Here is a 27,657-nt window from a genome sequence, read left to right as displayed (position 1 = left end):
TTGGTCACTATTCTGACTGGCCTATTAAAAATGAATGGAAAACAAGAAACTCCAAGTGATCCACTTACCCCCCCAGATTCTGTTGGTTCCATGACCATTAAGTGCTACTTTCATAGAAAGTGGCTAAAAGTAGTATTCTGCAAGTAAGTGCTGCCACTGGTCTCTTAGATCATGTTTGAGACACTATTTTTAACATGAATAAATTTGAAGTCTTATGGTAAAAAATAATTATTCTGAAAAACAGGCATTACTTACAAGAAAGTAGTTTTTGAAATTAATAAAGTAAAATGAAGTTCTACAAAAAGAATAATGAAATATATAAACTGAAAAACTCTCAAAACATCAGATTTTCAGACTGTGAAATAAGATCCATATAGAAGGAAGACACTAACCAAAACAAGTCCAGCTAAATCAGCTTGTAAAATTGAATTTACACAGTGACTGCTTGTGACAGAGGAGACATTTGATCAGCCAGGATGTTATGCTCCAAACTAATGCTCCCTTTTCCAAAATGCCTGCCATGTGAACAACACCAAAGTCTATGAATATGCTAGTAAACCCATACTCAAAGTATCTGTGTTATTAGCTATGTCCAACACAGGATCAAGTATTTAATAACAAGAATAATAACTAGTAGGTCTATCTAAATATTACCTGAATGCTTTTTCTTAACTTCTTTTTGTGTTTTTCCCATCTTTTCTTGTTCATCTGAATCACACAGAAGCATTTCAGGTATCTGAAACAATGACAGTATTTTTTGCATGAAAATTATGAACAATGACAGTTTGAGTTAAAATTAGGAAAAAAACCCAGAAACCTTCAATCTAGTTTCTCCTTTGAAAAGACTGAAAATAATACTTAGTCAGAATAAAGAATGTACAGAATATTTTAGCATTATAAAGATAAATTCTGCCTTTCCATGTCACTAAAAACTTCCTATTCTCTCAAGTGGAAGATATTTTCCTGGCTGTAAGAAGGTGTAACTAATTCACAGAGGACCTAACAACAGCACAAACGTAGAAGCTATAAAGGTATATATAATTCAAGAGGAAATAAGACAGTCTTAACCCACATTCTGCCCATGTACATATTACCCACTAATTGACCTTCAGGGAGATAACTCAGAGAGCTGAACAGGATGATGGCAACACTGTGCTGGCGCTGTGTTAGTGCTCAGGGGCTCCGTTTGTGCTGCTCTGCGTGACAATCACATGCATATAAGTGCATAGGCTTTCCATGGGGACACAGATTCCTTCAGGTGCTTCTACCTGCTTCAGCACAGGGCTCTTAATGGGCTGTAGGTGGATCTGTGCTCCAATGTGGACCTTCATGGGTTGCCTCACCATGGTCTGCACCATGGGCTGCAGGGGAATCTCAGCTCTGGCACCTGGAGCACCTCCTGTCTCTCCTTCTGCACTGACTTTGGGGTCTGCAGAGCTGTTTCTCAAATGTTTTCTCACTCCTCTCTCTGGATGCAGTTGCTCCTGTATGGCAACTTCTTTTCACTTGTTAAATGTTAACCCAAAGGCAGTGCCACCAATGGTGTTGGGCTCAGCCTTGGCCAGCAGCACATCCTTGTAGGAGCCAGCTGGCCCTAATTCCACCTGACATGGGGGAAGCTTCTGGCAGCCTCTCATAGAAGTCACCCCTGCAGGCCAACCTGACACCAAAATCCCAAACAATTGCCTTTAACATTTTGTTTGTATTTTGTTCTGAAATGCTGTGTTTGATCAGAGTCATAGTAGTCAGCATATTGTTCAAGTCAGCCCACAGAGAGAACAAAACATAATGTTACTGGTAAAATAGTGATGCTAATAATACTTAACTGTTCTGCAGAATTTTCTGTCTTTGTAAGAGTGTACAAAGGTATTAAATAAGTACAGTAATAATTATTCCTTCACAACTTTAAATATCTTAACCTTGTTCACCAGAGCTCAGTTATATTTGGGGATACTAATTTTAAAGTCACAATTAATGCAACTTACCTTTTTCATACTGTCTTCTGACCAGGTTTCCATCCACAAAACCTGACATTTCTTATACAGTGCTGGATTACTTTCACAGTTTATTGTGAAATTTGAATTGGTAGAATCCATGATCAAGACAACATGCAAATTTTGTTGGACCCCTAAGAAAATGTAACAATTTTTAGTACACAACAATCTGACTACATGATGGTAGATTTATTGCAAATATAACGTTTTACTTTCTTTCAAATACTTATCACAAGGTAATTTTAGGGAAAAAAAGAGCCTATAACATCAAATCACACTAGAATAGGACTATTTATAAGTAGAACCTTATTTAATACCATGAATTCTCACTATGCAAACTACAGTGCATTTTTTAATTCTGAAGAGCTGACAGTATTCAAGTAGAGAGCACTAGGTTCTTATTCTAATCCATGTAGACCAATAGAACCAATTAGAAGTAGCTCCATGGTCAGCTACTATGACTGTATTCTTTCAGTCATATTCTTTGATTTGTCTCTAAACTATTTAATCTCCTCATCGGGCCAAGAAAGAAATACAAATAATTTAGAAACCTATCTTAATTAGCTTATAATAACACAGAATCCTAAGTGATTTTTTGGTATAATTGACAAATAGAAGAAATCTCTGTTACTAGATACATATAAAACCTTTACTAATCAGAAAATAAATGGGAACTAAAGCTTTCTTCCTTCTAATTGCTTTCAACAGCAGATTTCATAACATTTGTAGAACATTCATCAATTCAAAATTTCAAACAAAAAAATAAATTTTAAGCTGAGGATTCTCTGCCCTCAAATATCACAAATATTATTCCTGCCTGCTATTTAATAACTAATTTAAAGTAAAAACTGCAAACAATAAAAAGACCATGTTAGATATTATTTTCCATTATTATACCAGATTTTAAACTTCATATTAAATTATAACATATCTCTGTTGACATACGGTATGTGAAATAATTGAAAATTGGTCCTGTAAATCCATCTTGTGAAGCTTGATCCTTCAGAGGAGATAGCAACGATTCTAATTCTTCTACTTTATACAGCCCAGGAACTTCTCCTATTTCAAGAATGAATTAAAAGTCAGATAAAATACACTATAGTTCTTTAAATTACTTTGAAGGCCTCCCTTGAGTCCTCTGTATAGAGAATTGAAATTTTATAGTATTCACCTCTATACTTTCGTATTATCCCACATACTTAATCATTCTTTTCATGATACCACGGGAACAAAAAAACAACAGTGATTTTATTTAACAATCAACTCTGTTTACATTGCTAAAATGTGCTTCAAAAAAGCTCTTGCAAATCTACCCAAAGACAGTGACCCACCACTGCATACAAAAATAATCAAAACAAACTGTCATACACCAGGAACATGAAAGTGAGTAGTCATCTAGATCCTCAGACATAAAGTTTAACAATGGATGATGAAAATCTGATACTGTAAGCAGATTTGGGGTAGCATCTGAGAGACAGGAAAATCTGGTATTCTTCTTATTAATCAGCTCTTAAACTATGGCAGTTCCAAAAAAATCATTTAGCTACTTTGACTCAGTCCTTAATGATCCTCTCTCTGACCCAGGAACAAAGCCGGACAGTAAAATAAAGTCACTTTTGTTATTTGTTATTGATATTTATCATCTCACTACCTTCAGAAAAGTGAGCTTTGCTGATGAGTATTTAATTAAAGGACTCAGTCTATACAATCTAGTAAAGCATTGGAAACCTCTCAATTTTCAGTCTTATTATAAAAGGGAAGCTGTAGAGTAGAATGCATTTTCATTTTGCTATTACACAGTTATAAAGAATTCCTTTGAAATTAATTAGAGGAACTGAAAGCACCTGTACATAGGGTAAATTAAGGGACAACTAAGTGAACCTTGAGTCAGGTTCTTACGTACAAGTACTCCAATTAAAACAGCATAGAAATTTAACTAAACCTTCTGACAAAGTTAGAAAACATCGAATTCTACCTCGTTGAGCTAAGTCTCTGTGGTAAAAGCAGTACCATAATCTCTTTGGATTTGACTCACCTGAGGACAGTAAACTGTTGACCATCTCCAGGAAAGTGGAATGAACAAACTGATAGTCTTCAAGCAGCAATACCACCTGCTGTGCTTCAATGCCTGCAAGCTCCATCACCTAGAAGCAGGGAAGACATTTAAATCTCAGTGTATTATTCAGAAGAGAATGATAATCATACAATACCCTGACCTGGAAGGGACCAACAAGGATCTTGCAAGGATCAATAAGCTTACCCTGACTACATATTACATATATATTTTCTCCACAGCATCTACACTATTATATATTTACAAAAGATTTCCAGGTGGTTCAGTTAAAAGAGATACCGAATATGAAGGACATTTTACCTAGATATACAGTTTAGTAATGAAAATATAATTAAAACATACTCTTTCGTAGAGTATATTTATGTATATGACTCAATGATAGAACTGTATCATTCTTTTGTGTATGCATAAAACTAGAATTTTCTTTAGCATTGCTGAAGCAAATGAGAAACTGTTGATACAAGGCTCACATCTGGCTTAAAGTAATATGTCATTTTAAGTAATATACACTTTCATCCATCAATAAAATTTTACTTGATTCAACTACTATTAACTGGCAGATCACAGTAAACAGAAAATAAAAGTATTAACCAACATGGAAATATATACATGAAAAAGCCTTTCCAATATTCACATGAACTTCAAATTTTTAAGTTCTACAACAATCAAAAAGAACTCTGGTATTCCAAAAGTGTAGTTTCAGTTATTTACTGTGAAGAATAGTATATACATCTGAAGTGAGAAATCCTTAAAAATTACTTGTTTTATTTAGACTGTCATTTTTCTTCCCTTAAAATATTTCTTTTACACAACCTTTTGTGTCCTTCAAAATTCCCATATTCTTTTCTTTTTTTTTTTACATACACCTACAGCATTACAAAATAGGAGAAACAGAGTGACTTACATATTTTAGATCACTTTTGAACTGTTTCAGCTGATAACCTCTGGAAATTTTGGGAGTAATCAGAACAGCTCCATGCATATGACTAACCAAAGAGGTAACAGTCCGACGACCTACACCACTCCGTCCTGCCAAAAGAAGTGATCCTCCAGGAAAACTCAGCACTCTGTCCACTTTGGACATATAACTGAGGACTTCGTGGAACAGTAAAATATCTATCTCTTTTTTGTCCCGTCCATAATGAATGACGCCCTATTTAAAAAAAAAAAAAAAAAAAAAAAAAAAAAAGAGAGAAGAAAAAATCTGATTACAAACAACAAATACAAGCAGTGAGATATGACAACATCCAACATTTACACACTTTGAAATGAAGGGCTTAAAAGCTTAAGATACCACTCTAGTCTTCATTGAAAAAAAAAAAATTTTGTGATAAAATTCGATATCTCACATACCCTGTAACGAGTAACAAATATATCAATAATGAACACATCACACTAAGCCCAGCACCAGAACACCCTGGTGTTCTGGTCTGTGTTTCTGACTACAGATTAATTAACACTCAGGAGAGTGTTCTAGACACCTAATTGCTGCATAATTGCAGATTATGGAAGTTCTTAGTGAAACATACACAACAACAGATCCTATAATTAAATTATGACCTTGTTATACTTATTGAAACCTCATCTTTGAAGCCCAATGTAACTGTGCAGTCAAAAAAAAAAAAACAAAACCTACAAACTCCCTGCTTACTAAGACCACTGAATTTCATCATTTCCCATATAGTGTATTGGTCACAAGTTGGCACTTAAGGAGAGGGAGCAGATTCCCATCTGCAAGGGCAGTCTGTCATATCCTATGACTGAGGGTGACAATCTCAAAACTCTCATCCTAAAAATCAGATAGCCTAGAAAAGCTAAAATATTTTCATTTCCTCATCAAGATCACTTTTTGTATTTCATTGCTCAACAGCAGGCCAAATCTCCAAACAGTCCATTTGCATTTCTTCAAACAAAAATCATGTTAACATATTGCAAATTCAAAAAGAAATAATTTAAAAAAACACTTAGGTACTCGAACAATACACAAATATATATGGACATAAATGTTTCTCAAAATCTTGGTTCATCAAACTGTTGTAAATCAGCAGCAAATGCAACCGACGTCCTTTCATTAACGTAATCTTGTTACATGATACTTCCTACTGCCTGCTACATAACATCACTGGTCTCCCCTTGTTTCACCAAATGCAAAAGGTGATTCTCTGAACAAGAGGCAACTCCTACCATGAAGCTGGTTGCTTGCATGTTACTCTTTACCAAAACTGTCTAGAATCATTGCTGTGAACCCTTGCTGTGTCTATTCTTTAATCATGTCTCACTTTTTGAATAATATCTTTCAAGTCTGTTGAGGTTAGTCTGCCAAGTGGCCTCCCATGTGCTGGTAGTGCCTGGCTTTGTGTGATGAATGCCTCTTGACAAGCTCCCCAGGTTACATAAAAGGTATCTGTGAAAGAAAAAAAGGAAAAATTTGAAACTTTAGGCGTTCAACTCATATGCTAACTTGACTAGGCACTTCCTAAACAAATATTTCAAGTTTGTGTGGTATGTTTCAAATGGCTTACCTGCCATATTGTCCAGAACATCTGAGCCCCAATCACCCTGAAACACTTTGGTCAAAATGTTATCAAATACCTGAAGTTCTTTCAGGTCAACAATTCTGTCACGGAACAAGCGACGTGCTTCATAAGCAAGAACTTCCAATACAAAGTCTGCAGTTTGTGTCAATGAACCTACAAAATTTAAGGAGAGAATTAATTTTACATATTTAAAACAAATTTTCAAATTTCCACTTTAAAATATAAAATTGAAAGTGAGCGAGAGGAATTACATACCAGCAGGAGAGCATCAGTAAGGAGATGTAAGAGAAAAAGTAAACATTATGAAGTGCTTCTTAATAATTTCTTTATGGATAATGACAAGATAAAATGAAATATATTCTATTAAAGCAAGTTCTATTAAAACAAGCGTCAGCTTCTAACAAAAACGGACAAGGTTTTAACTTCGCACACAAAGTTAAAATTAAAAGTCAGTTTTCCAGACAATTAAACCAAGAAAATCCAGAAGACATTTTTAAATGGGAAGAGAAAGAGTGATAACAAATACTAAAGTAAGAATAAATACCCAAAACAGTCCGTATTAGAAAATGCCCCAGAGACTCCAAATCTTAAATATTCCTCACAAAATAAAAAGGAAGATGAGTAAATAACAAGCCTTATTGCTCATCACTGGAAAAGCACAAGCATATGTCAACATTAGATACAACTAAGAAATCTTTAAATGAGTTGAGATTACCCATTCATAGATTGCCAGTGCAGCTTTTCTGACATCATTCAAGCTGCAATTACCATCTCATGGTCCCAGAATATAAGTGGAAAGGGAGCACAGCATTCTTATCACTTTTATCCTCTTTAAACAGCACTCTATGAAACATTCTAATCAATGTAAGAGCTAAAACATAATGAGTAATTGCTCATGATATAGCAGTAATACCAAATTCAGAGAGAAAAACAGTATTAGAAAGTAGCCAATGAAGTATGTGTATAAACCAAGTTTTTACAACCAAGTAAAGCAGGACAAGAATGACAGGCAAGGTGCTGGGAATTCAGAAAACAACACATATGCTTAAAAAAAACCCAGGACAAAACACAAAAAAACACAGAACAAGAAAGTGAAGAATAGGGAGGCACAGTTAAAGTTCCCATGGTTAAGAATGGAGTCCCAACCTACTAACTATAAATAGCTCCCACACATATTTTTAAAAATCATTGGATTTTTATAAATTTATTTACTCTTATGGAATGAGCTGTCAGGCATTTTTTCCCTCCATTGAGTTACAGACAGTCCACAGTTTAACAGGATCAGTGTGGAGCCAACAGTAAGACTGACATCAATAATCATCTAGGTCATTTTAGAACTACTTTATTAATGAAAACCAAGTAAAGTGACTTACCACCTTCTAAATCATATCTGAATAAACCAAGAACCCACTGAGTAAGAATACATGGTGTAAAAAGGTAATGACTGTGATCATCAACTGTGAATTTTGCTCGTACCTAAAAATGTGAGTTAAGGAAAGGAAAAAAAAATGGTATTGTAAAATGTAAAGCACTTTTTCTAAGGTACCAGATAGAATGAGTTTTTTAGTTGGTGAACATTTAAGTATTTTATGAAGGCAGTCCTTGTTTAAATCTTGTTTTCTCACCACAAAAGACTTTCTCAGAATGTTTTTTCTGTACTATTTTTGATGGAAACAACTGCACAGCTCACCTAGGGCTGTTAGTGAAGTATTATTAGACAAAATACGTATTTTTTAAAAACAATACCAAATATGAAACACAAAGACAATACTGAAATGTAATAAAAACCTACCTAAATTATTAACATTTTCTCACTAAAACCTAACTAAATTAGTAATGCTTTCTCACTACAAAATACTTCATACTTACTCTTCTCCCAGACAGGATATTTGAATTTGCAACTACATCTTTAATTCAAGGAATAACTGCTTACATCATACAAGGAATAAGTGCTTTCGTCACTTAAACTCACATTTCTCGGAATGCATGGATAAGGTCATATGAAACTCCTGCTAACAGCTGCATGTCAGCCAGTGACTAAACCCACTTTGTAGTCATAAGGATCAAGTCTGTATCATGCTTCTGCCTGGATGGGGACATTGACACATTCTACAGCAAGCACCACACATTCCCTCGTATGGCTATGCACTGATTAAGAAAAGCAAGTAACTTAAGTGTTTTGCTAGATAGGAGTTCATAAAATTTCAGATGGGAGGCTAAAATGAACTTGTATCCAGTTCTAAACACCTGCTTTTAATAGTGTAAAATTTTAACAGGTAGTCTTTGATGTTTTGTGAAGGACTCCACCCTCACATCTCCTTCTGTGTTCATAACAGCATCCATAAAAACTGGGCACACAACCATCTGTCACACTGTCTCCTCATCCATTAAGTAGTAAAACACTACTATCCACATTTTATACATAAATCAGGAACTGAAAGTATAGAAGTATTAAGATGTGTGCCAAAATCCTAAAACAAATATGTGGGAAAGAAAGAACACTTACTGCTTACTCTGCATGCTTCTAATACCTAGCAATCTCTACAAATAAGAAGTTCCAAAACCGATGTCAACTTTATTGAAAATAAATAAACTTAGATTTTAATACTGATAAACCATTCAAATCACTTGTTAAAATCAAAAGCTAATTATTTGTAATTAAATATCTGAATTTGCCCTCGCCCTGAAGAAAGAAAAAAGATTTCCATACCTGTTCATAGATCTGAACCATAGATCCTGCTAGTTGATGTATTTTTGGTAAAGAACCCCAAACAGGGTGATTCTTCAGGTTCTTTTGTAGTACAGGCTCCAAATAGGCACTATAAATAATTTGTAGTTGTTCCCTTTCTGGATAGCTAAAAAGGGGGAAAACCTAATCATTATGGACTTCTTCTATTTAATTAAAACTGAGTTAAACTTACATACACAATTACTGAGAAATTCCATTGAACAGCATTTCCATCCAACAGCTAAGTAAAATTATCATTTTATTGCTTTAGGCCACTCTCAGAAAATTTCTAAATACATCTGTTGATATGGTCAAGCTTAAAAACAAATAAATAAATTCCTATTTCTCTAACTTTTTAACCAAATAGCACCCTAACATAAAGCTGCAGAAAGCAGTTTACTACAAGCAAAATTATCCAACAGGAAACATACTTCTAACACTTCACTACCAATGGGCAGCAGTAGATTCCTCTTAGCTGGACTCCAGTGCCAAGAAACACCAAACAGCACCAAATCTGACAATCACAAACTGTGAGAAAAGATGAAAGACTAGAACAGCCACGTCTTTGTAAACACTAAATTGACAAGAGGTCCTTATAAAGAATGAATCTATGTTCTGAGAGTTAGACTAATTTATATATACTTACTCAATTGCACAGAGACGAATAATAGAAGTAAATCTGGAGGTAAGCTTATGTCTTCCTAATGTTCCTCCAGCTGACATGGAAGCCACAATTTGGATGTTTTCTAAACCAACCCATTCCAGATTTTCATCATAAAATCCTTGATATGTAAGAACCTTTAATAATTAAACAAATACTTCATTAAAGGAAAGTCAATAGAGCATCATACAAAATAAAATAAAATAGTGAGACAAATACCACTATTTTTGCTTCCTTAATTGCCTGAGGTGTCTTACTCCTCACAATTTTGTCATCTGCAGATTTGCAGGACTCCATTGTCCCAATCACTAATGAAGATGTTAAAACAGATCTTGGCTTCCAAATAGACTGTACCATTGATGATCACCCTCTGGGCCTGGCTCTTCAGCCAACTTTCAACCCACTTCACTATCTGCTTATGCAGCCTGTTTCAACAGTTTTTCTTGTGAGGATCTTTTGGTAGACAGCATCAACGGTCTTAATGAATCCAGGTAGACTATACTCACTCTCTACCCTCATCAAGCATGACTTGCCCCTGGTGAATCCATGCTGACTGCTCCTGGCAATCTAACTGTCATTCACGTGTCTATTGTACTGTAACTCATTGAGATGAGCACTGTCTTTATTTATTTATAAACATCAGCCAAATAAAAATGGTATCTTATTTCTGGCTGACACCTACATAGTTTTGTTTGTGCTTTAATAGACTAAAGCCAATACAGGATGCAGGGTTTTAACACTAAAATGAAAAAATGTAGGTATTTACTAAACACACTAAATTATATCCAGTATACTTGAGTCTCTTTATAAATAACAGACGTAAGCGTTCACCTGCTGCAGAAAAGCCACAAGAGTGCTTGTTCCCCATTTATCAGGTTTGGGTAGATTGATGTCTTTTAAGTACAAAACAAGCCTTTCACAGTCCTTTGGTCTGTACACTCGTCCAGTGTTTGTGCTGATTACAACACAAGTTTGACTTAATTTCTGTACAAGATGTTGAGAAGTAGTCTGTGCACTGCAGTGAACAGTAGCAATCTGAGTGGAGCGGAGCTGAGAAAATGCATAGTGAAGCAGCATCCTAGAAAACCAAGCACGTACATACATATAGGCATAAATAAATTAAAATACTGTGTATCCAAAGATATTTTATAGTTTTTGAATTAAAATGCATATACTACACCCTATATTAATGGAGTAGGTGGAGCATGAGGCTTGCTGAATTCAACATTCTTGCCTTTAAATCTAACATTTTCCATTCAGAAAATTCAATGAAAGTGTAATGTACATAGCTACACAAAAAGAGCAGCTAATTTAATACCTTGATTGTAGTGACCCAAATCATCTAAATAAGGAATCCAATAAAAGCAACAGGATGTGCTAAATCGGGTTGCTTGCACAAGGTATCTAGAACCTCTTGAAATGAGAGTGGATCTCACGTGCCTCTAAGCTGTTGCTCCATGGCAGTAGGTCTTCCAAAGATCCTGTTTCATTTCTAAATGCCACATTCAGATGTGTTAAGATGCATACTGACAGTCTGAACTGTCCTGGTAGAACTTCGTAAGAATTTACTTATTTGCTACTACATATTGTTTGTTTAATGATTGACCTAAACAAGTAATATTCCATCTGAAAGTCATATGATAAAAGCATTATAAAAAAAATATTACAAATTCTGTCCAACAACTAGAATTATATTTTACTTAAAATAGGAACTATTTTTTACCCTTTTCCGCATCCTTCAGGACCCACAAGAAGAAATGGCTGCTTATTATTCATATCTAGCCATGGTCTAAAGTAATCTAAACCTCTCTGCATGTCAGGGGTTTGGATGACAGGAAGTGTTTGGAGATTACTGAAGTCATCAGCTGTTAGATTTTCAGGTTTTTTCAGCTGATACAGCATTAGCTCTCCAGTGTCTGTGTCATAATATGTGTCCAGGGGCTTCCTTGGATCAGGAGGAGACTCTTGCGCCCAAGTGAAGATCTTTGAAAAAAATTGAAATAAAGCTTCTGTTAAATCCATACTCCTAACAACAAGATCTACCATTTCAAGCTAGTCTAAAGAATGTTCAAAGAATACTTACGTAAAATCAAACACATAATTCTTTGATAGTTTGAGGATGCCCTTGAAAATTCTATCATATCATGCAAATGCTTTATGATTAAGTTCTTAACTAAACAATAACATATTACTCTTCCACTTTTCAAAATATAAAGAAATTAAATTAAATTGCACTTAGAAAACCTTCATTTTTTTATTTTTTTTTATATAAGGCATCCTAAAAAGAAGAATACCTAAGAATACCTCCCTGATGAGGTGAAAAGTCCTGTTACTATTTCAAATATTCTGAACAGAAAAAAAACCCACAAAAATAAATCTGAATTACATATATGGTACATATAGACAAGCACAGTCTGCTATGGTGGGTCCTTGCACTAAGCAGTATGGGTAAAGGCATTTCACTCTCTCTTGGTGCAGGACCAAATGGTTGCTATCTGGGCTGGATGCAATGTATCAGTGACACACAAAACATTCCTTCACTTCTCAGCAATTTCCCTACAGGCAACACAAATCAAAATCAAATTAGAGCACAGAAATTACCTCTTTTGCAAATTCTTGTCGTGACTTCATGTTGAGATTGCCACCAAGACCACGCAATAAGTTAATAATAAATTGTCCACGATGAGTACTTCCATGAAGATGAGACAGTCCATTCATCACAGTTCCGACTAAACTTGTTTCTACTACAAAGTCATTCTGTAAATTGAAAGTTGTACTAGATTTAAATATATTCCTCAGTACAAATGTGATGTGTTGCTAACATGCTGTTATTACTTTGTTTTTTGACATTTACACAACTGAGGAAAGATCTCATCACTGCTATTATTCTAGAAAATTCACCTGATGTTAAATTATTGCTAAGCATTGATTTGGAGATTTTAATTCTGGACTATGAGTTCATGTAATTTAGGATAAGCAATCAGAATTTTCCTCACAGATTTTGAGAATCTATATGGAATAAACATAACTGTACACTGGAAATACTCCTTTTTAACAGATTCTTTATGGATCTTGCTCTTTGGCACCAAAGAGAATTTGCAGCCTCAGGAACAATGGCTTTCGTTTGAGACTTAAAAAGTCTAAAAAGTGCCATGGGCAAAAGAACTAGGAGGAAAAATAATTAGAAGAACACAAAAGGACCACATATGTTCCCCAGGAGGAGATAACGTATCTTAAACACTAGCACACTGGCCACAGCAGTGGGGAAGTCTCCTAAAAAATACTTTCAGCACATAAGCTACTTGATCAATGCAAATTCAAGTCCTCCAGAAGGGGAGTCTGGGAAGCATCATTAGTGTGGTCACAGCACCAAATGTGTCAGAGTACAAGGGTTTGGACAACTCTCACAGGTGTATGGTTTGGTTCTTGGGGTGGTCCTGTGCAGGGCCAGGAATTGGACTTAAATGATCCCCATGGGTTCTTTGCAACTCAGGATATTCTACAATTCTATAATTCTATCAAAAAAGTGCTGGGATTTTTTTTTTTTAACTACAGTTCAAAAATTAATTGGAATGATCTATCCAGTGCTAAACTAGAAAAATGCATCATACTTAACAGAAGCTGAAATTTGATTAAGTATTCATTTACTAACCTTCTTTACAACCCAGTTTAAAGCCTTTTCAAAATAGTCCCCAATCCAATTTTCAAGGTTGTATCTGCATTCTTCAGGCTGACTTCTTATCCAAGACTTTATTAGCGCATTAAGATCTGTATCTTCATCACTACGTCAAAAGAAAACAAGATTCAGATAAATACAAGACACCAATGTCTTTAAATAGACTGTTTTAAAGGAACAACAAAATTCCAGAAAAAGTCTGGTAAAATATTTAACAATTTTTAAGCAATATCTGGGCTCTCCAGTAAAGAATTCACAATGTCTTTTAGAAAAAAATCTGAGGTATTTTAGTCAAAAGTTTGTAACCAACACCACAGAAGAGAGATGCAACCTAAAGAAACTTCCTAACCTAAAGAAACTTCCCCAGTGGCTGGCTTCCTAAGTGTAAGCAACCAACCAACTGCTCCTTTCACTTGAGAATACCTTTCAAGAAAAGCAAGTATGTATTTGCTTACTTCAAAAGTATGTAATACTCACTCCTGTGTCTTACCTCAGAAAGATCATTCCCATTCGAGATATTGTGGCAGGAGAGGCACAGCTAAGGTCATGAGTTTCAAATATAAAGTTGACATTTGAACCAAACTGAATTCTTTCTCCACTGGGCATAGTCAACAACTTGTTGTCATCCAAAACAGAATTCAAAGATTCAATCCATTCAGGATCAATATCACCATCACAAATTATCCATGAAGTAATATCTATTTCCAGACACAAAAATAAAATATCAAACCAAAGAAAAACAGTTCAGAAATATCACCCTGTGCTATCTTAATGTTATTTATTATTCTTCCTTCATTATGACTTACAGTTCTGTGAAGGCACTCCTCACATGCTTTACCTTCTGCTGCCTATTTTTCCTTTCTTATCACAAAATTTGTAAAGAATGCACCAAGGCTCTGGGCTACAATTCTTACCAGAAGTTTTCCTTGCCTTATGCTATCCACAAATAATAACACAACATAAAGAAGTAGTTGAAAACAAGCGATGTCAGTAGTTTCAGTGCACCAATCTGCAGGTCCCTCTCAGACGTACCTCGGGGCTCTCGCACCACCTGCCGAGCACTGTTTGTCAGCACTCCATCAGACCATTCCCTGGTGTCCATGTCAATGCGGCCCAGCAGCTGATGCCGAGGCATGGCTTTGGGATTCATCGTGTACTGCTTCACTACTTTGCCAGTTTTACCAAGGGCTGTCTTCAACATCCGCCAGAGCGTTGATTTACCTCCACCACTTGGACCTACGATAACTACACCCATTCTTTGACGCAGTTGTTCATATAACTCCAAAGCCTTCTTGATCTAGACAATGAGAGATAATGGCTATGTGAAACTGCACAGCTAAATTAAACATGTTACTTTATAGCATTTCTGAGATTTACTCTGTATGCAGACACTTTCTATAATTTTGGTTTTTTAAACCATAAATATTAGCAGTATATTTTAAAATGATGATTACTGCATTTTATTAAGAAATTTATTTTACATGTTAAAAGCATTTCACTAAATTACTAATAGCCATCTTTGGGCATATTTTTAATGAAAATTTAACAAATCTTCAGTGACAAAACTTCATCTAGTTCTACAGTAAGTAAAGAAAAACAAGGCAGAGAACCGCTCGTGAAAAATCAAATATTCACATATTTCATTCTTTCACTATCCAAAATATTCACTGGCATTTGCACCTGGCTTGAATGAAACTGTGTCTCATGTTCACATCTTGATTTTCCTTGCACTATTTTTCTTTCATTTATATGAAAGAATGATGTGCCATGCTTCAAACACACACCTAATTTTTCGTGTATATGTAGTTAGAATCTAACTACCAGTTATTCTCACCTTTTTATACATGATTTTTTCAAAAGAAAACAGAAATTAGTGGAATTAATGTAATATTAATCAGTTCTGATTCAGAATAATACTGTTTTGTTGCTGTAGTTGATGCAACAATTGTTTTCACCTGAGTGCTTATGATTTCCAAGTTTGCTTCTTCAAAGACTTGTTGTAAAGCTGCAGTTAACTCAGCATATTCCACATCTTTAGAATCAGTGCCAGGAAATACATCCTTTACCAGCTCATCAAAACGAGTACAGTCTGCAAATGTAAGCTTTGATGTGGTGTTCAGCCGCAAAGCCTGAACCACTATGTGACTTTCATTAACTGGAAAGAAAAGCAAAGATAACAGATCAATTTAAGATGTGTCAACATTGCTCAGATGTTGAAAGCAGAACTGGAGCACAGATTCCAGAATTCCAGTTCATGTACCATTCTACTTGAAAGCTGGGCATAGTCAGGCATACTTACTGTAAGTATGATATACACCCACAAATGCATTGTATACAGATATGAGGTGGTTATGATGCTGGTCAGATGCAGACCATTTGTTACCTCAAAATTTGTAAACTTTCAGATATATGCTGTTTAAGCAAACAGGAACCAGTAGTTATCTCCTAAAGATGTTAAATGCTCATCCATTCTACACTCTTTAATTCCCTCTCATTCAACACTGAAACAACAGTAACTTAAAAAAAATCTTCTAAAAATGCAGTGACTCTGTCTAGTCCAAAAATATTTCTATCACTCCTATCTATCCTTATATGTGTCAACGTCTGTCAATCTGAATCTAGTGCCATGTGGCAATTCTTGCAAAACTCTAATAGTCAAAATGGCCTGATGACTAATGAGTACTGACATTATTAGAGGATCAACTTTCCTGTCCTAAGGCAAGTGAAAACAAGTCTTTGAGAATCATTTAAAATTATTCCCAAATGAAGTCCTGTTCTTATCATCACATAAAAGCTCCGTCTAGAATATGACAAATCTTTTGTGATCCCCTAAGTGAAGGTGGGCTTTCATAGATATTGTCTTCTTTTCTAAATTGCCTACAGATACAATCTATGGCTTTTTAAAACTCCAGTGAACAAGAACACTGGAGTGAATAATATTTTTACAAGATCTTAAAGAAGCAGAAGTTTGATATGGTCAATCTTACCTTCCTGCTTTGCATCACTTTTCTTCAGCTGATGAAGAAGACTGCCACAGCCTCTCAAAACAGTCTTCAGTGCTCGTAAACCCCAATCATAGTGCTGCTGTGGTGTCAGAAGCTCCCTGAATTTAAAACAACATTGTAATAAGCTCTAGGTGACAGTATCTGAAATTTTGGGCTGGTGAATGAACACATAATACAGATTTGATCTAAAGAGAGACTGGTACGTATTTGTAGCATCATCTGAAATGCATTTGAGAAATACAGCAATGACACTCTGGAATTTTCAGTGGGTTATATTCAACATGTATTCTAACAGCATTCACTATAACTTATGATCTTTGTACTCTCTCATGCATAGAGTTATACATACACATATATAGTTTTAACAAAAGAGTTGCTTACATTTCAACAGTTTTAAGAATTCAATACAACACAATGCTTGTCAGCATTCATATGCTCACATTTATATTTTGTGAGATACTAGGGGAGCAGCAAATTGCTCTCTTGAGATTGTAACTGAATTCAGTATATTTTCACAGCAAAACCTCCCAATACATTGCACTATTTTAACTTTATAAGGTAAAAATATTGGTACAGAGATTTGCATGATAAACCATTTAGATGTAAGAGCTAAAAGAGAAGAGAACTAAGTAACTGTACTAAGGAGGGGACAGGTGGGGTGGCAATCGCTTACCTTGCTAGATTAAAAATAGCCACTAATTTTCTACCCAGGATTTTAGCATCCTTGAAGCCTTCTGAATACAAAATAACTTCTGCAATGAGTTCATTGTCTGGATGAGTCATAGCAACTGGCCTGAAAAGTTGTTTGAGGTTATCAGGCAGCTTTTGTCTTCCTCCATAACCTTTTCCCGCAGGATTCAGAGTGATAAAAATTCCAGAATTCGGATCCATTTCAACCTAGCATTAGAATTGCATTGTAATGATATATTGTAAGATGAAATAGTATTGAGAAATGCTGGGTGGACTATGTTGAGTTAGAGTAGTCAGCTTTTAAGTGTAGCTGATATGAACAAGATAATTAAGTTTTGCTGTACCTTTTTGCCAAGCATCTCACATACAGGACTATGTTTCTTCAATGCATGTTGAATTGTCTGAACCTGCATGGATACTGCAGACAATACAGATTCCTCAAGTCTATTGAATTCATCAAAACAGCCCCAGGCACCACACTTCACTAAGCCCACAAATATGCGTCCCATTGACTTCACGTCAATGCCCTTGAAATTGAAAAGAATGTTGTCAAAATTCAAATTACAAGAAAATATAAAAGAATGTCTTCCCATCCACTAAAAAGCAGGTACTTGAAAATATCCACAAATTTCCAGTGACAACTGACAAATTATCAGAATAATTTTCATAATAATTTCAATACAACTACTACTACTACTAGATGCTACTACTGCTATTGCTGCTGCCACTACTACTACTGCTACTACTACTACTAATAATAATACTAATCTTATCTAATAAAATAATAGTATAATTTTAATATTATTTCTGGGATATAATATTGCTTTATGAAGTATGGGTATAGATATCTATTTCCTAAATTAAACAAAAACATACCTCATCACAATTAAAGACTAATACTTGTCTTCCAAGAATCCCACCCAAGGCCTTTACTGATTCTGTCTTCCCAGTTCCAGCTGGACCATACGGATTTCCTCCAAGGCCCATCTTCATGGCCTGAGTAAGAGTTAGGTAACACTTATCTGTCAAAGGTGTATAAACAAGTTTTGGGGAAATCCCCTGCAGAAATAAAACAAATTATATCGATTGGTAGACAGAAAATACTAATTTAATGAAATTTAATTTCATTCACTTTATTTATAAGCAATTAATTTGACAATATACAGCAACAGCCAAAATTACTGTATCATTAAGAATCTGAATTTGTTTACAGAGCTGTCCTGGTTTTACATCAAATGCCAATGTATTGTCCAAATTTTTTCACAATTACAGATGAAACTGCACTTGGATATATAAAGCAAGCATATTAAAAATATTTACATGATAATGCAGCTACTTTCATCCAATTTATATTTACCCCATCAGCATCAGGAATTAAAATTACTACCCTATCTTTTAATATTACCTATAAAATAGCATGTTAAGGACAGAACAAAGTTTAGAAAAATGACAACAGTTAGGAAACAATCAGCAGCATGCATGAAACGAGAAAGTGTTTCACTCATATATAACACCCACTACGTAAAAATACCATACCTGATATTCATAAGTATATTGGAGTTCAGCATCTACCATCTGAACATAACATTTTTGGTTGTTCATATAAAATCTCAGCTGCTTCTTCCAAGCCCAGTCCTCAACATTTTGAACCTCAGCTTGATTCAGCTGTTTCACCACATCGATGTTATGAATGATATCAAGAATCAGAGCTTTAAGCTTGAGCTCGAGGATTCCAGATTCTGCAAATAATCACACCAAAAGAAAAAAATCACACCAGTGTAGCAAGGAAGACACACGCTACCTATTCACAATTTCATCATGCTGCTTTCTACTATCAGCAGATTTTATTTAGATCTTGATTGAATTATATAAAGGTTTTTTATTTTCTAAAACAAGAAGTGTAAAATAAGATCCTGACAAACAATGTATATCACTTAACTTCAGTCATTTTGAAGTTATTTTGTCTGCCTCTACATCGTGGGTGGGGAAGAGGGTTAGACAGAGGGCAAGGGAGAGAGACGGGGAGAGGAAGAAGGAGAGGCTTCTCTGCAAAGCAATTTATGCCAAGAAGTGTTAACAGCCATGTCCACTTCAGCAATCAATGTGGAACAACCTGCTGGGTGATGTGCTGAGCACCTGAAAACCATACTACACACACTCTGGAGATTTTACTCAAAATAATTATGGTGATGTGGAATGAAAGCTCATTAAAAGATTGGGTGCATTAAGTACTCTTAGAGCATATTGTTTAATTTCATTTCATTGAAAGAAATCCAGTTTGTGTGTTTCTATACCATTCCATGATAGGACTTAAAGCAAAGTTAAGTGAGAATAATCACAACTCACTTCAAAATCCCACCTATTTTCCAAACTAAAACATTAATATAATGTATTATACAGTAGAAAAAATGAACACTCCTCTGTAACTGATTAAATGTCTCAAACAGCTATAGAAAGAGGACATAAAGGGGGCTCAGACAAATAACCACACTTACAGACTTCTGGAGGCACATGATATGAATCCTACTTCTAATTAATGTATCAGGTATTTACAGTTCACAAACTGTGAACTAGAATTTAATGCAGTAAGCAGCTATACAAATGTGGTGGAACATTACCAACTACATATCCAGTCATTTTATACCTAAGATAAAAGCCATCTCATCTAACCTACAGTGTAGACTTTTTTATCTGAAGTAGTCACACAAAGCCCCACCTCTTGTCAAAAGAGAGGAAAAAGCACTCAGAGGCATAACTATTCTAACCCATTCAGACTATGTAAGACTCAGAACAATCATGTACTGAGAAACTGAGAATAACTATCTTATTTTGCCTTAAAGGTACTCAAGAATTATTAGTTCAGAGGCAGATGTGTATGTCTAAACCACCTACACAGTTGTACAGAATACACTGGCTAGACATAATGCACCTTCTCTACTGTTTGCCTACTTCCTGTGAAACACTTGATACATAAGCTAAAAGACAGAAACTTACTAAAAAAATTAAGAAAATAGGTCTCCAAATACATAAATTCTCCAAGATAATTTCTAATATACATAAAAATTATTTTGTTTACTTTGAATATTAATATTTCTAATCTTGGCTGTAATAGGTGTCTTTACGTAACTCAGCTTTGTGAGCTCAAATTGAGACAGATTTATGTAATGTTTAAACAATGTAACATATTACACAACTGCAGTCATAATAAAGAATTATCATTTGTATACCTGTACTTCCAGTATCTTCTATGCCATTACCAATGCTAGTATAATGGTCCAGTTTAGCCATGAGTTCTAACTCTAATTGTTGCAGATTATGGTTTTTGATAGCACTTTCAACATCTTCAGTGAACAGAATTTGTTCTGCCAAGGAAAGAATCTTTGGAAGAGAAAGTTCAAATTATATTTTGTAAATACAGAACACATAAAAACTAATCAGTTTTTCAATTAATTTGCAAATGTTTATTATGTCTGATATTTTAAATATTTTATTGTGTATTTTTTAAACAAAGCTCTACATTTGCTATGTTTCTAAGAACAAATAAAGTCATCTTAAAACCTGGCAAAATTTTGCCAAAACTTGCAATGTAGTGTAATACAGAAAGTCTTTTCCATTAAGTGGTATGTCAGGTTGCCATGTAAAAGTCTCGAATATTTCAAATGTCTGCAAATATATTTAGTAAGTGCACATATTTTTAAGAACTTCTCTACATGATAAATGAGTAAAATGGATTTGATTTGGATTATTTTCTTCCAAATCTAAATGTAGAGTTCTTCAAAAAACAAACAAAAAACTTATTTGATAATTCTAAGACTACATAGTGGCATTACTGGATAACTACTACCTGGGAAGGAAAGAGTGATGGATCAATTGAACCTTGTGATTTTTTTCCAGCATCAACACAGTCAATTAACATTTTCTTCAGGGTCTCCTTCATCTCTGAAGCCAAACTGTTTAGCCACACCTGACAAAGAGATGAATAAACTCAAAAATTACATTACAAATTAATTTCTCGAAGACGTTTGAACTAAACTAGGATATGATTTTCTTACCTCCACATCATTTGATAGAACAACTTTATTTCTAAGTGGCACAGTTTCTCCTTCTACAGATTTCATGGCAATTATGTATTTAAATTCTTCATCAAAGCTCACACTATTAATGCCTGTTAATCAGAAAACATCAATAAAGTTATATATCCTCAAAGTCAAACATATGTTATTAAGTGTCTAGTCATGGAAAGAGAGGAACTGCAACATATTATTTGGCTTCAAAGAAGTTTCTCTAAATAAGTAAATTTCAGAAATAAAGATTCATGCATTACCAGCAAACAGTTTCTTAAGATGAGACTGGATAACCAGAGGATTCGTGGACTGTCCTAAAATTTCTAATAAGTCATCATCTCCAACAAAATAGAATCTTGGAAATGCTGAGCGCTTTTCCTATATAAAAACAGAATAAATCAGTATTTTTTTTTAATTTCAACCCAAGTTTACTGACTCTCTTTATTAAAAAATGTATTAATGTTCACTGTACCTCCAAAAAATCATTCAGAGATTTCTGACATCTTTGAAGCTGGTCAAGTATGGTAATTAAAGTATTTTTAATTCCTGCCCGGGCATTCAGCGATGTTATCCTATTGTCACTCTTAATATCTGACATAATGGATCTTGACAGAAAAAAGAAATAAATTCATAAATCCATTATAATTTTGATTTAAATATGACATATATAAAGTTAAGTAAATAAAAATTAACACACAGGCAAGTAATACAAACAGATGATGTATAACTTTTAGGTTTCAGTACTAATGCTAAAACATTCCAGGATTTGCATCAACATCTCTCCAATGTAATTTAAGAACAATGGTTTCTTGCTAAAATTTCTGTATCCAGAACCAAGAAAATTAAATTCTTGACTTTTATTTCCATTTATGTCATTTCAACTCAAGCCAAGACAGATAATGGTAAGTATCTTTCCGTATTTCTAAAAACTACTCCACTTTTTATCTTTTGACTTGTTTGGAACAAAAAAGCCACCTGTTTTTCCCAAAACTCTGTGTTGCCCTTTCTTAATGAATGAAATGAGAGTCTTCAACATGATTCTTGAAAAAATAATTACACCATCTCTACTTCTGCTGCTTGTGTTTGTCTGCCTTGATCACAATCTTTGACACTTCACATGATTCCTTTCTTCACATGTGCCCCATTAAATGAAAACGTTACCACCCTTATTCAGATATATGTGGCTATCACACATATATATCTTAGGTATTCCTGTCACTGACCTTCTTCTCCATACATATGCAAATTCTTCCATATATTGTCACCATGAAGAATGTTCAAGACTACATGTCAACGATACTACAAAAGATAAGTCGAATTCCACAACACTAACCTAAAGTTTTCATCCACCCTGTTAAAACGAGCTTGTTCTTTGGGTAGAGCTCCACGACCAAATATCGGTTCCAAATAGACCCATTTCCTTTGAATTTGGTTTAAATTCTGCAGGTACTCATCCAAGTCTGCAAGCTTTTTTTCCCAGATGGACACTTTATCTTCAAAACCTTTGTAATATGGAGAGTCCTTAAGAGACTGTAGAAGACAGCGATGATCTCCAACTTGATTGACTGTGTCCTTCCAGTCTTTAATAAGCCTGATAGTCCTGCCTTGGCTATCTTCATAATCTGTTAATATAAAGACAGCTGCAACTCCCCAGAGTTCAAGCTCACGTAATGCTTCTCTGATTGTGATTTCACCTTGAGCTCGACAATTCAAATCCTATTCAAAAGCAAGAACAGATGTCATATAAAATTACAGAGCTTGCAACAAACTCTCCATTCAAAAATATAATGCAAATTCCACTTCTATGGTATTAAAGATATATGCATATGGAACATATACCACATAAAATATAGCATTAAAAAACCCTATAGATCCCGTATTTAAAATTATTCATACCTTAAGTTCCATTGCTTTTTCTGTAATGGCATCTGTCACTTTTAATAGATCTCCAAATAGCAAACCCTCAAGTGTAGTGCCTCGGGGAAGGCCCAGAAGGCGAAACAGATCCAACCAATGATCTGGAGAAAGATGTTCCCCTCTTACATATTTTAGGACTGGAATTATCATCTACAGAAAAAATGCACATGTAAATCTATCTACTCATTATGAAAACTGCATCTCTTTGATTATGGAGTGACATGCCATTCAAACAAAAATAAAACTTGAATTCTTAATCTGAGGTACAATTTTTCCAGTTCCTGAATTTAAAGTTTGGGAGTATGATTCTGAAAACAACTCATTGTAAATCTGTGTCTATGCAAGCTGTAATGACCATTCTGTTTACTGTAGAAAACTAAAGGTTCCCAAAAGTAAGTGAAATGTTCAAAACACTATCAGCAGACATTTTGTTATTGACTGGTTTTATTGTAAGAAATGAACAATGAGGCATAGAATGGAGCAAATTACCCAGTAAGACCATAGCATTTTTTTGTTTCACAGGCGTTTTTGAAATTCATAGAATCACAGAAGTATTTGGGCTGAAAATCACCTAAGATCTCATCTGATTCCAACCCCCCCCGCTGTGGGCAGGGACACCTTCCATTAGACCTGGTTGCTCAAAACACCACCCAACCTGGCCTTTAACATTTCCAGGGTAATTAGCATCTTACTTTATATCTGTCCACTTCTTTCTGCAGCTTTACTGTCATTACAGTATGTTCTTCCATCTTTCTCAGTCTGTCATGCCAATTAAACAAAAATTCTTCAAATAGGTATATCTTACTTCTGCATGAAAACCAAACATAAAAAGGTCATAACAACACAGTACGACAACCATACTTGTATGCCCATTAAAAATAAAGTAACAAAATATTACCTAAAAGTAATCCAGTCTTCTTTGGCTTTTTCTTGAAAACCTTGATAAAACTCTTCATACAGTGCCCAGACTGCTGCACAACTCTGAATATCTTGACTTACAGCTTCTGACAATGATAAGTCAGGCTCTTCCAATTTAAAATGATGGCATTCTTCACTGCATAAGAATATCACTGCATTATGCATTACATTATGCCACTGTATTTTTATGGATTAAGAAATGGTACCATACAGAAATCATCATACTTTTTAAAGAAAAGTCACTGGCTTTATTGAAAAATATTGCTGCCAACGGCAATTCCCTTATAATCTCCTACTTGAATAGAAATAATAAAGAAATATGAGCAATAACACTTTCATACAACAACCTTCTCCCATATTCTCAATTATTTTCCATAAACTTTCATTTACCTTTTATTTATGAGAAAGGTGAATTAATTTGTGCCCTCAAAATCAAAGCTGGAAAGAAAATAATTTTGAATTGACTGTTTCTTCCTGGTGGTAAAAAGAATATGCTAGTTTTATTTACCATCATTTACATGCCAAGGTAAGAAGTTAAATAGAAAACTTCATCCTCAAGATCTGCAATAATGAGCATGGACACTTACTGGGAGAGGTGAGCTCCTATTCACTTAAGTTACAAAAGGTTCTTTTTGGACCAATATCCCAAACCTTCTCTTAGAGGGAATTTCAAAAGTCAGAATTAAGACTTCAGTGTAAAAACTTCCTTTTGTACGACCTTAAGAAACTTCTCAATTTATTTATCAAAAAAAAACATCTGGAAAAACTTAGCTTAAGAAATTCATGTTAGGTAAAATCAACAAAAAGGACCCTGAAAAGCTAAAGAAAAACATGTAATACAAAGTAAAGTACTTACAATGTCTTTTGTGATAAAAATCAGTGAACATTTTCTGAGATACTATTGCTGCAAAAGATCAATACACTAATGAATAAGATATACAGGGAAATCATACATACATGAGTTTTTCTTTCACGGTTTCAAGATCATCAAATTCTATTTTTTTTTCTTTTATCATCTGAGCACTTTTCTCGAGTACATCCTGACCACCAGTCTCAATGACATCATCACTTGGCTTTAGCTGATCCCAGCGAGCTTTAAATTTTTCCAGGTCTTGAAGATACATATTGATACGTGAAAGCACATTTCCTTTCATCATTTCCATCTGCAAAGCAATAAGAAAAATTACACTCCTTAATGGATTGCATCTGCAACTATGATTGAAATCAAAACACCAACTTCAAAAATTTGATAACAACAACTTGATCAAAAAATGAAACTCAAAAAACTTCTTGTATAATACCTGAATAAATAGTTCAACTTTATTCTCCCTGTTTTGTTTTTCTTTTAAAAGGGGGCACTACTTTTTTTTCATTATGTTAGTACTTGAGACCTATTCATTCAGCCTATGCTACCTACTTAGGCTTGCTTGCCTCTTATAGCGTACAGAAAAATTGCTATATTTGTATGGCAAATTGATATCTTCAGTAGAACTTCAAATGAGTGAAGTAGTTTGCCTATGCACTGGAATTACAGGACTGTGCATACATCAGCAAAGTTAAGTGAAAAGAAAATAAAAAGCTTCAATACTAAAAATATGATAAAGAAATAAAAATGCTATCTTTAAACTGTTATCCTCTTTTCCTCTGTTAACCATTGCATTTATAAAGCCATTTCTGCCACCAGAAAGTTGTTTTGAGACTGAATAACAACAATACATTTATTTCAGCAGCAGTTCAACGGAACTTTCCCCTAGTTACTGCTTCAGAGTAAACTGTTACTGCTTAGAGTCTAAGTATTCTTCCTTAGATGCCTCTCCCTCAACTCAATAGTGCCCATGTTATTACTGAACTGACAATACTGATGAACTTAATCTAAGAAAAAAGTATTCCTCCAGACATATTCAAAATAATTCCAGCATTTTCAGGTAAAATATTAAGCTTTCACTGCTACCTGTTCAGCAATCATAAGCTGGTGGCTTTCCATCATTAATTCAAATTTATCCCATGTAGCTCGTAGGTTACTGATACTGTCCAAACCTGCACCAGCCACAGTTCGCAGAAGCTTGTTTTTATCTTCAGCCTCGTGAAACAGGAGAAAAATCTAAAATCAGAAAGATCAAAAATAAGCATGCCTGTAAAAATTCAGCAAATTCTGTTTATCTAAAGCAAATACATATGAATTACCAATTATGTATGCACAGATAATAAGCTTAGATACAGCTGCTTTTTTAATACTGCTAATAGAATAATATTAAAACATTTTTAAAAATAGTATCTGAGGTATTTAGAGAAATTGCAAACCTTGATCATGACATGAGATATACAGAAGTGAATGTAAACTATGGAAGAGGTAAGTGCCACCTTATATATTGCTCAATCAAATCGGAGAACAGCAGCACAGCAACATAATTTGATAAATCAGTGTGTATGTTTGCTGGCTTTGGCTGGGGTGTAGTTAATTCTTTTCTTAGTAGCTGATACCGAGTTGTGTTTTGGACGTGTCATGATGTCGATAACACAGGCATGTTTTAGTCACAGCTGAGCAGGGTTTACACAGGGCCAAGGCTTTTTCTGCTCCTTATCCCAAACTACCAGTGAGGAGGCTCAGGGTGCACAAAGGGGTTGGGAGGGGACACAGCCAGGACAGCAGGCCCCAGGTGACCCAAGGGACATTTCACACCATATGGCATCATGCTCAACATAGAAAGCTGGGGAAAGAAGAAGGGAAGATCCAGAACGATGTTTGTCTTCCCAAGTCACAATCATGCGTGATGGAGTTCTCCTCTCCTGGAGATGGCTGAACACCTGCCTGCCCATGGGAAGTGGTGAACTACTTCCCTGTTTGTTTTGATTTTGTGTAGCTTTTGCTTTACCTCTTGAACTGTCTTTACCTCAACCCATGAGACACAGCCAGGCAGAGATATTCCATGCCAATATATAATATTACCTCCTTTCCCTTCCCCTTTCCCTTCCCCCTCCCCATTTGAGATACTCTACTCTATCCCATCTGCCTTACATACACAGCCCCAAAATTATGGGGTTTTTTCTACATCCTGTGTCTTATTTACCTTGAACCTTGTATGGAGCTCTCTGACATGCAGGAAATCCCTCAGACTGTAGACACCTATGCATCAATAACTGCATTGAGCTCTCAGTGGAGCTAAGAAATCAATCCAGGAAGATGAGCCATAAGGTGCCTACCCCAGGGTTACAAGGATTGCTTCACACTCCAGCTGACTACATTACTGGGACTTGATTCAGTTCCTCACAAATACACTTTTTGGGCCATCCCAGATGTCCTGTGGCACTTGCATGGCCTCCAGCTGCAACTACATAAAGATAAAGGCCTCCTAGAACTCATGTGTTGTGCTTGCCAGCCTTGTGGGGATGTTG

The 27,657-nt window shown here is 35.0% G+C and overlaps 1 protein-coding gene across 1 annotated transcript in view; it reads right to left on the bottom strand.

The window, feature by feature from the left end:
- Positions 1-27,657, bottom strand: part of DYNC2H1 (dynein cytoplasmic 2 heavy chain 1) — a 148,359-nt gene that overhangs the window by 102,142 nt on the left and 18,560 nt on the right. The window contains exons 21-53 of the mRNA XM_062514583.1: positions 26,216-26,365; positions 25,222-25,427; positions 24,245-24,400; positions 24,039-24,153; positions 23,326-23,496; positions 22,763-23,145; positions 21,902-22,034; positions 21,690-21,807; positions 21,418-21,530; positions 21,210-21,329; positions 20,593-20,743; positions 18,902-19,104; positions 18,242-18,424; positions 17,710-17,892; positions 17,349-17,572; positions 16,658-16,773; positions 15,626-15,825; positions 14,703-14,967; positions 14,161-14,368; positions 13,647-13,776; positions 12,596-12,751; positions 11,718-11,977; positions 10,826-11,072; positions 9,980-10,131; positions 9,316-9,460; positions 7,979-8,081; positions 6,591-6,758; positions 6,348-6,472; positions 4,973-5,221; positions 4,030-4,138; positions 2,940-3,053; positions 1,986-2,128; positions 655-736 (exon numbers count right to left, since the gene is read on the bottom strand). Of these exons, the coding sequence (XP_062370567.1) occupies positions 655-736; positions 1,986-2,128; positions 2,940-3,053; positions 4,030-4,138; positions 4,973-5,221; positions 6,348-6,472; positions 6,591-6,758; positions 7,979-8,081; positions 9,316-9,460; positions 9,980-10,131; positions 10,826-11,072; positions 11,718-11,977; positions 12,596-12,751; positions 13,647-13,776; positions 14,161-14,368; positions 14,703-14,967; positions 15,626-15,825; positions 16,658-16,773; positions 17,349-17,572; positions 17,710-17,892; positions 18,242-18,424; positions 18,902-19,104; positions 20,593-20,743; positions 21,210-21,329; positions 21,418-21,530; positions 21,690-21,807; positions 21,902-22,034; positions 22,763-23,145; positions 23,326-23,496; positions 24,039-24,153; positions 24,245-24,400; positions 25,222-25,427; positions 26,216-26,365 (5,581 nt within the window). The remainder of the gene's footprint in view (positions 1-654; positions 737-1,985; positions 2,129-2,939; positions 3,054-4,029; positions 4,139-4,972; positions 5,222-6,347; positions 6,473-6,590; positions 6,759-7,978; positions 8,082-9,315; positions 9,461-9,979; positions 10,132-10,825; positions 11,073-11,717; positions 11,978-12,595; positions 12,752-13,646; positions 13,777-14,160; positions 14,369-14,702; positions 14,968-15,625; positions 15,826-16,657; positions 16,774-17,348; positions 17,573-17,709; positions 17,893-18,241; positions 18,425-18,901; positions 19,105-20,592; positions 20,744-21,209; positions 21,330-21,417; positions 21,531-21,689; positions 21,808-21,901; positions 22,035-22,762; positions 23,146-23,325; positions 23,497-24,038; positions 24,154-24,244; positions 24,401-25,221; positions 25,428-26,215; positions 26,366-27,657) is intronic.

The sequence above is a fragment of the Cinclus cinclus genome, chromosome 2 (genome assembly GCF_963662255.1).
Source record: "Cinclus cinclus chromosome 2, bCinCin1.1, whole genome shotgun sequence".
NCBI lineage: Eukaryota > Metazoa > Chordata > Aves > Passeriformes > Cinclidae > Cinclus > Cinclus cinclus.
Note: the sequence above shows the minus strand (reverse complement) of the source record. Positions and strands in the feature narration are given on the sequence as shown.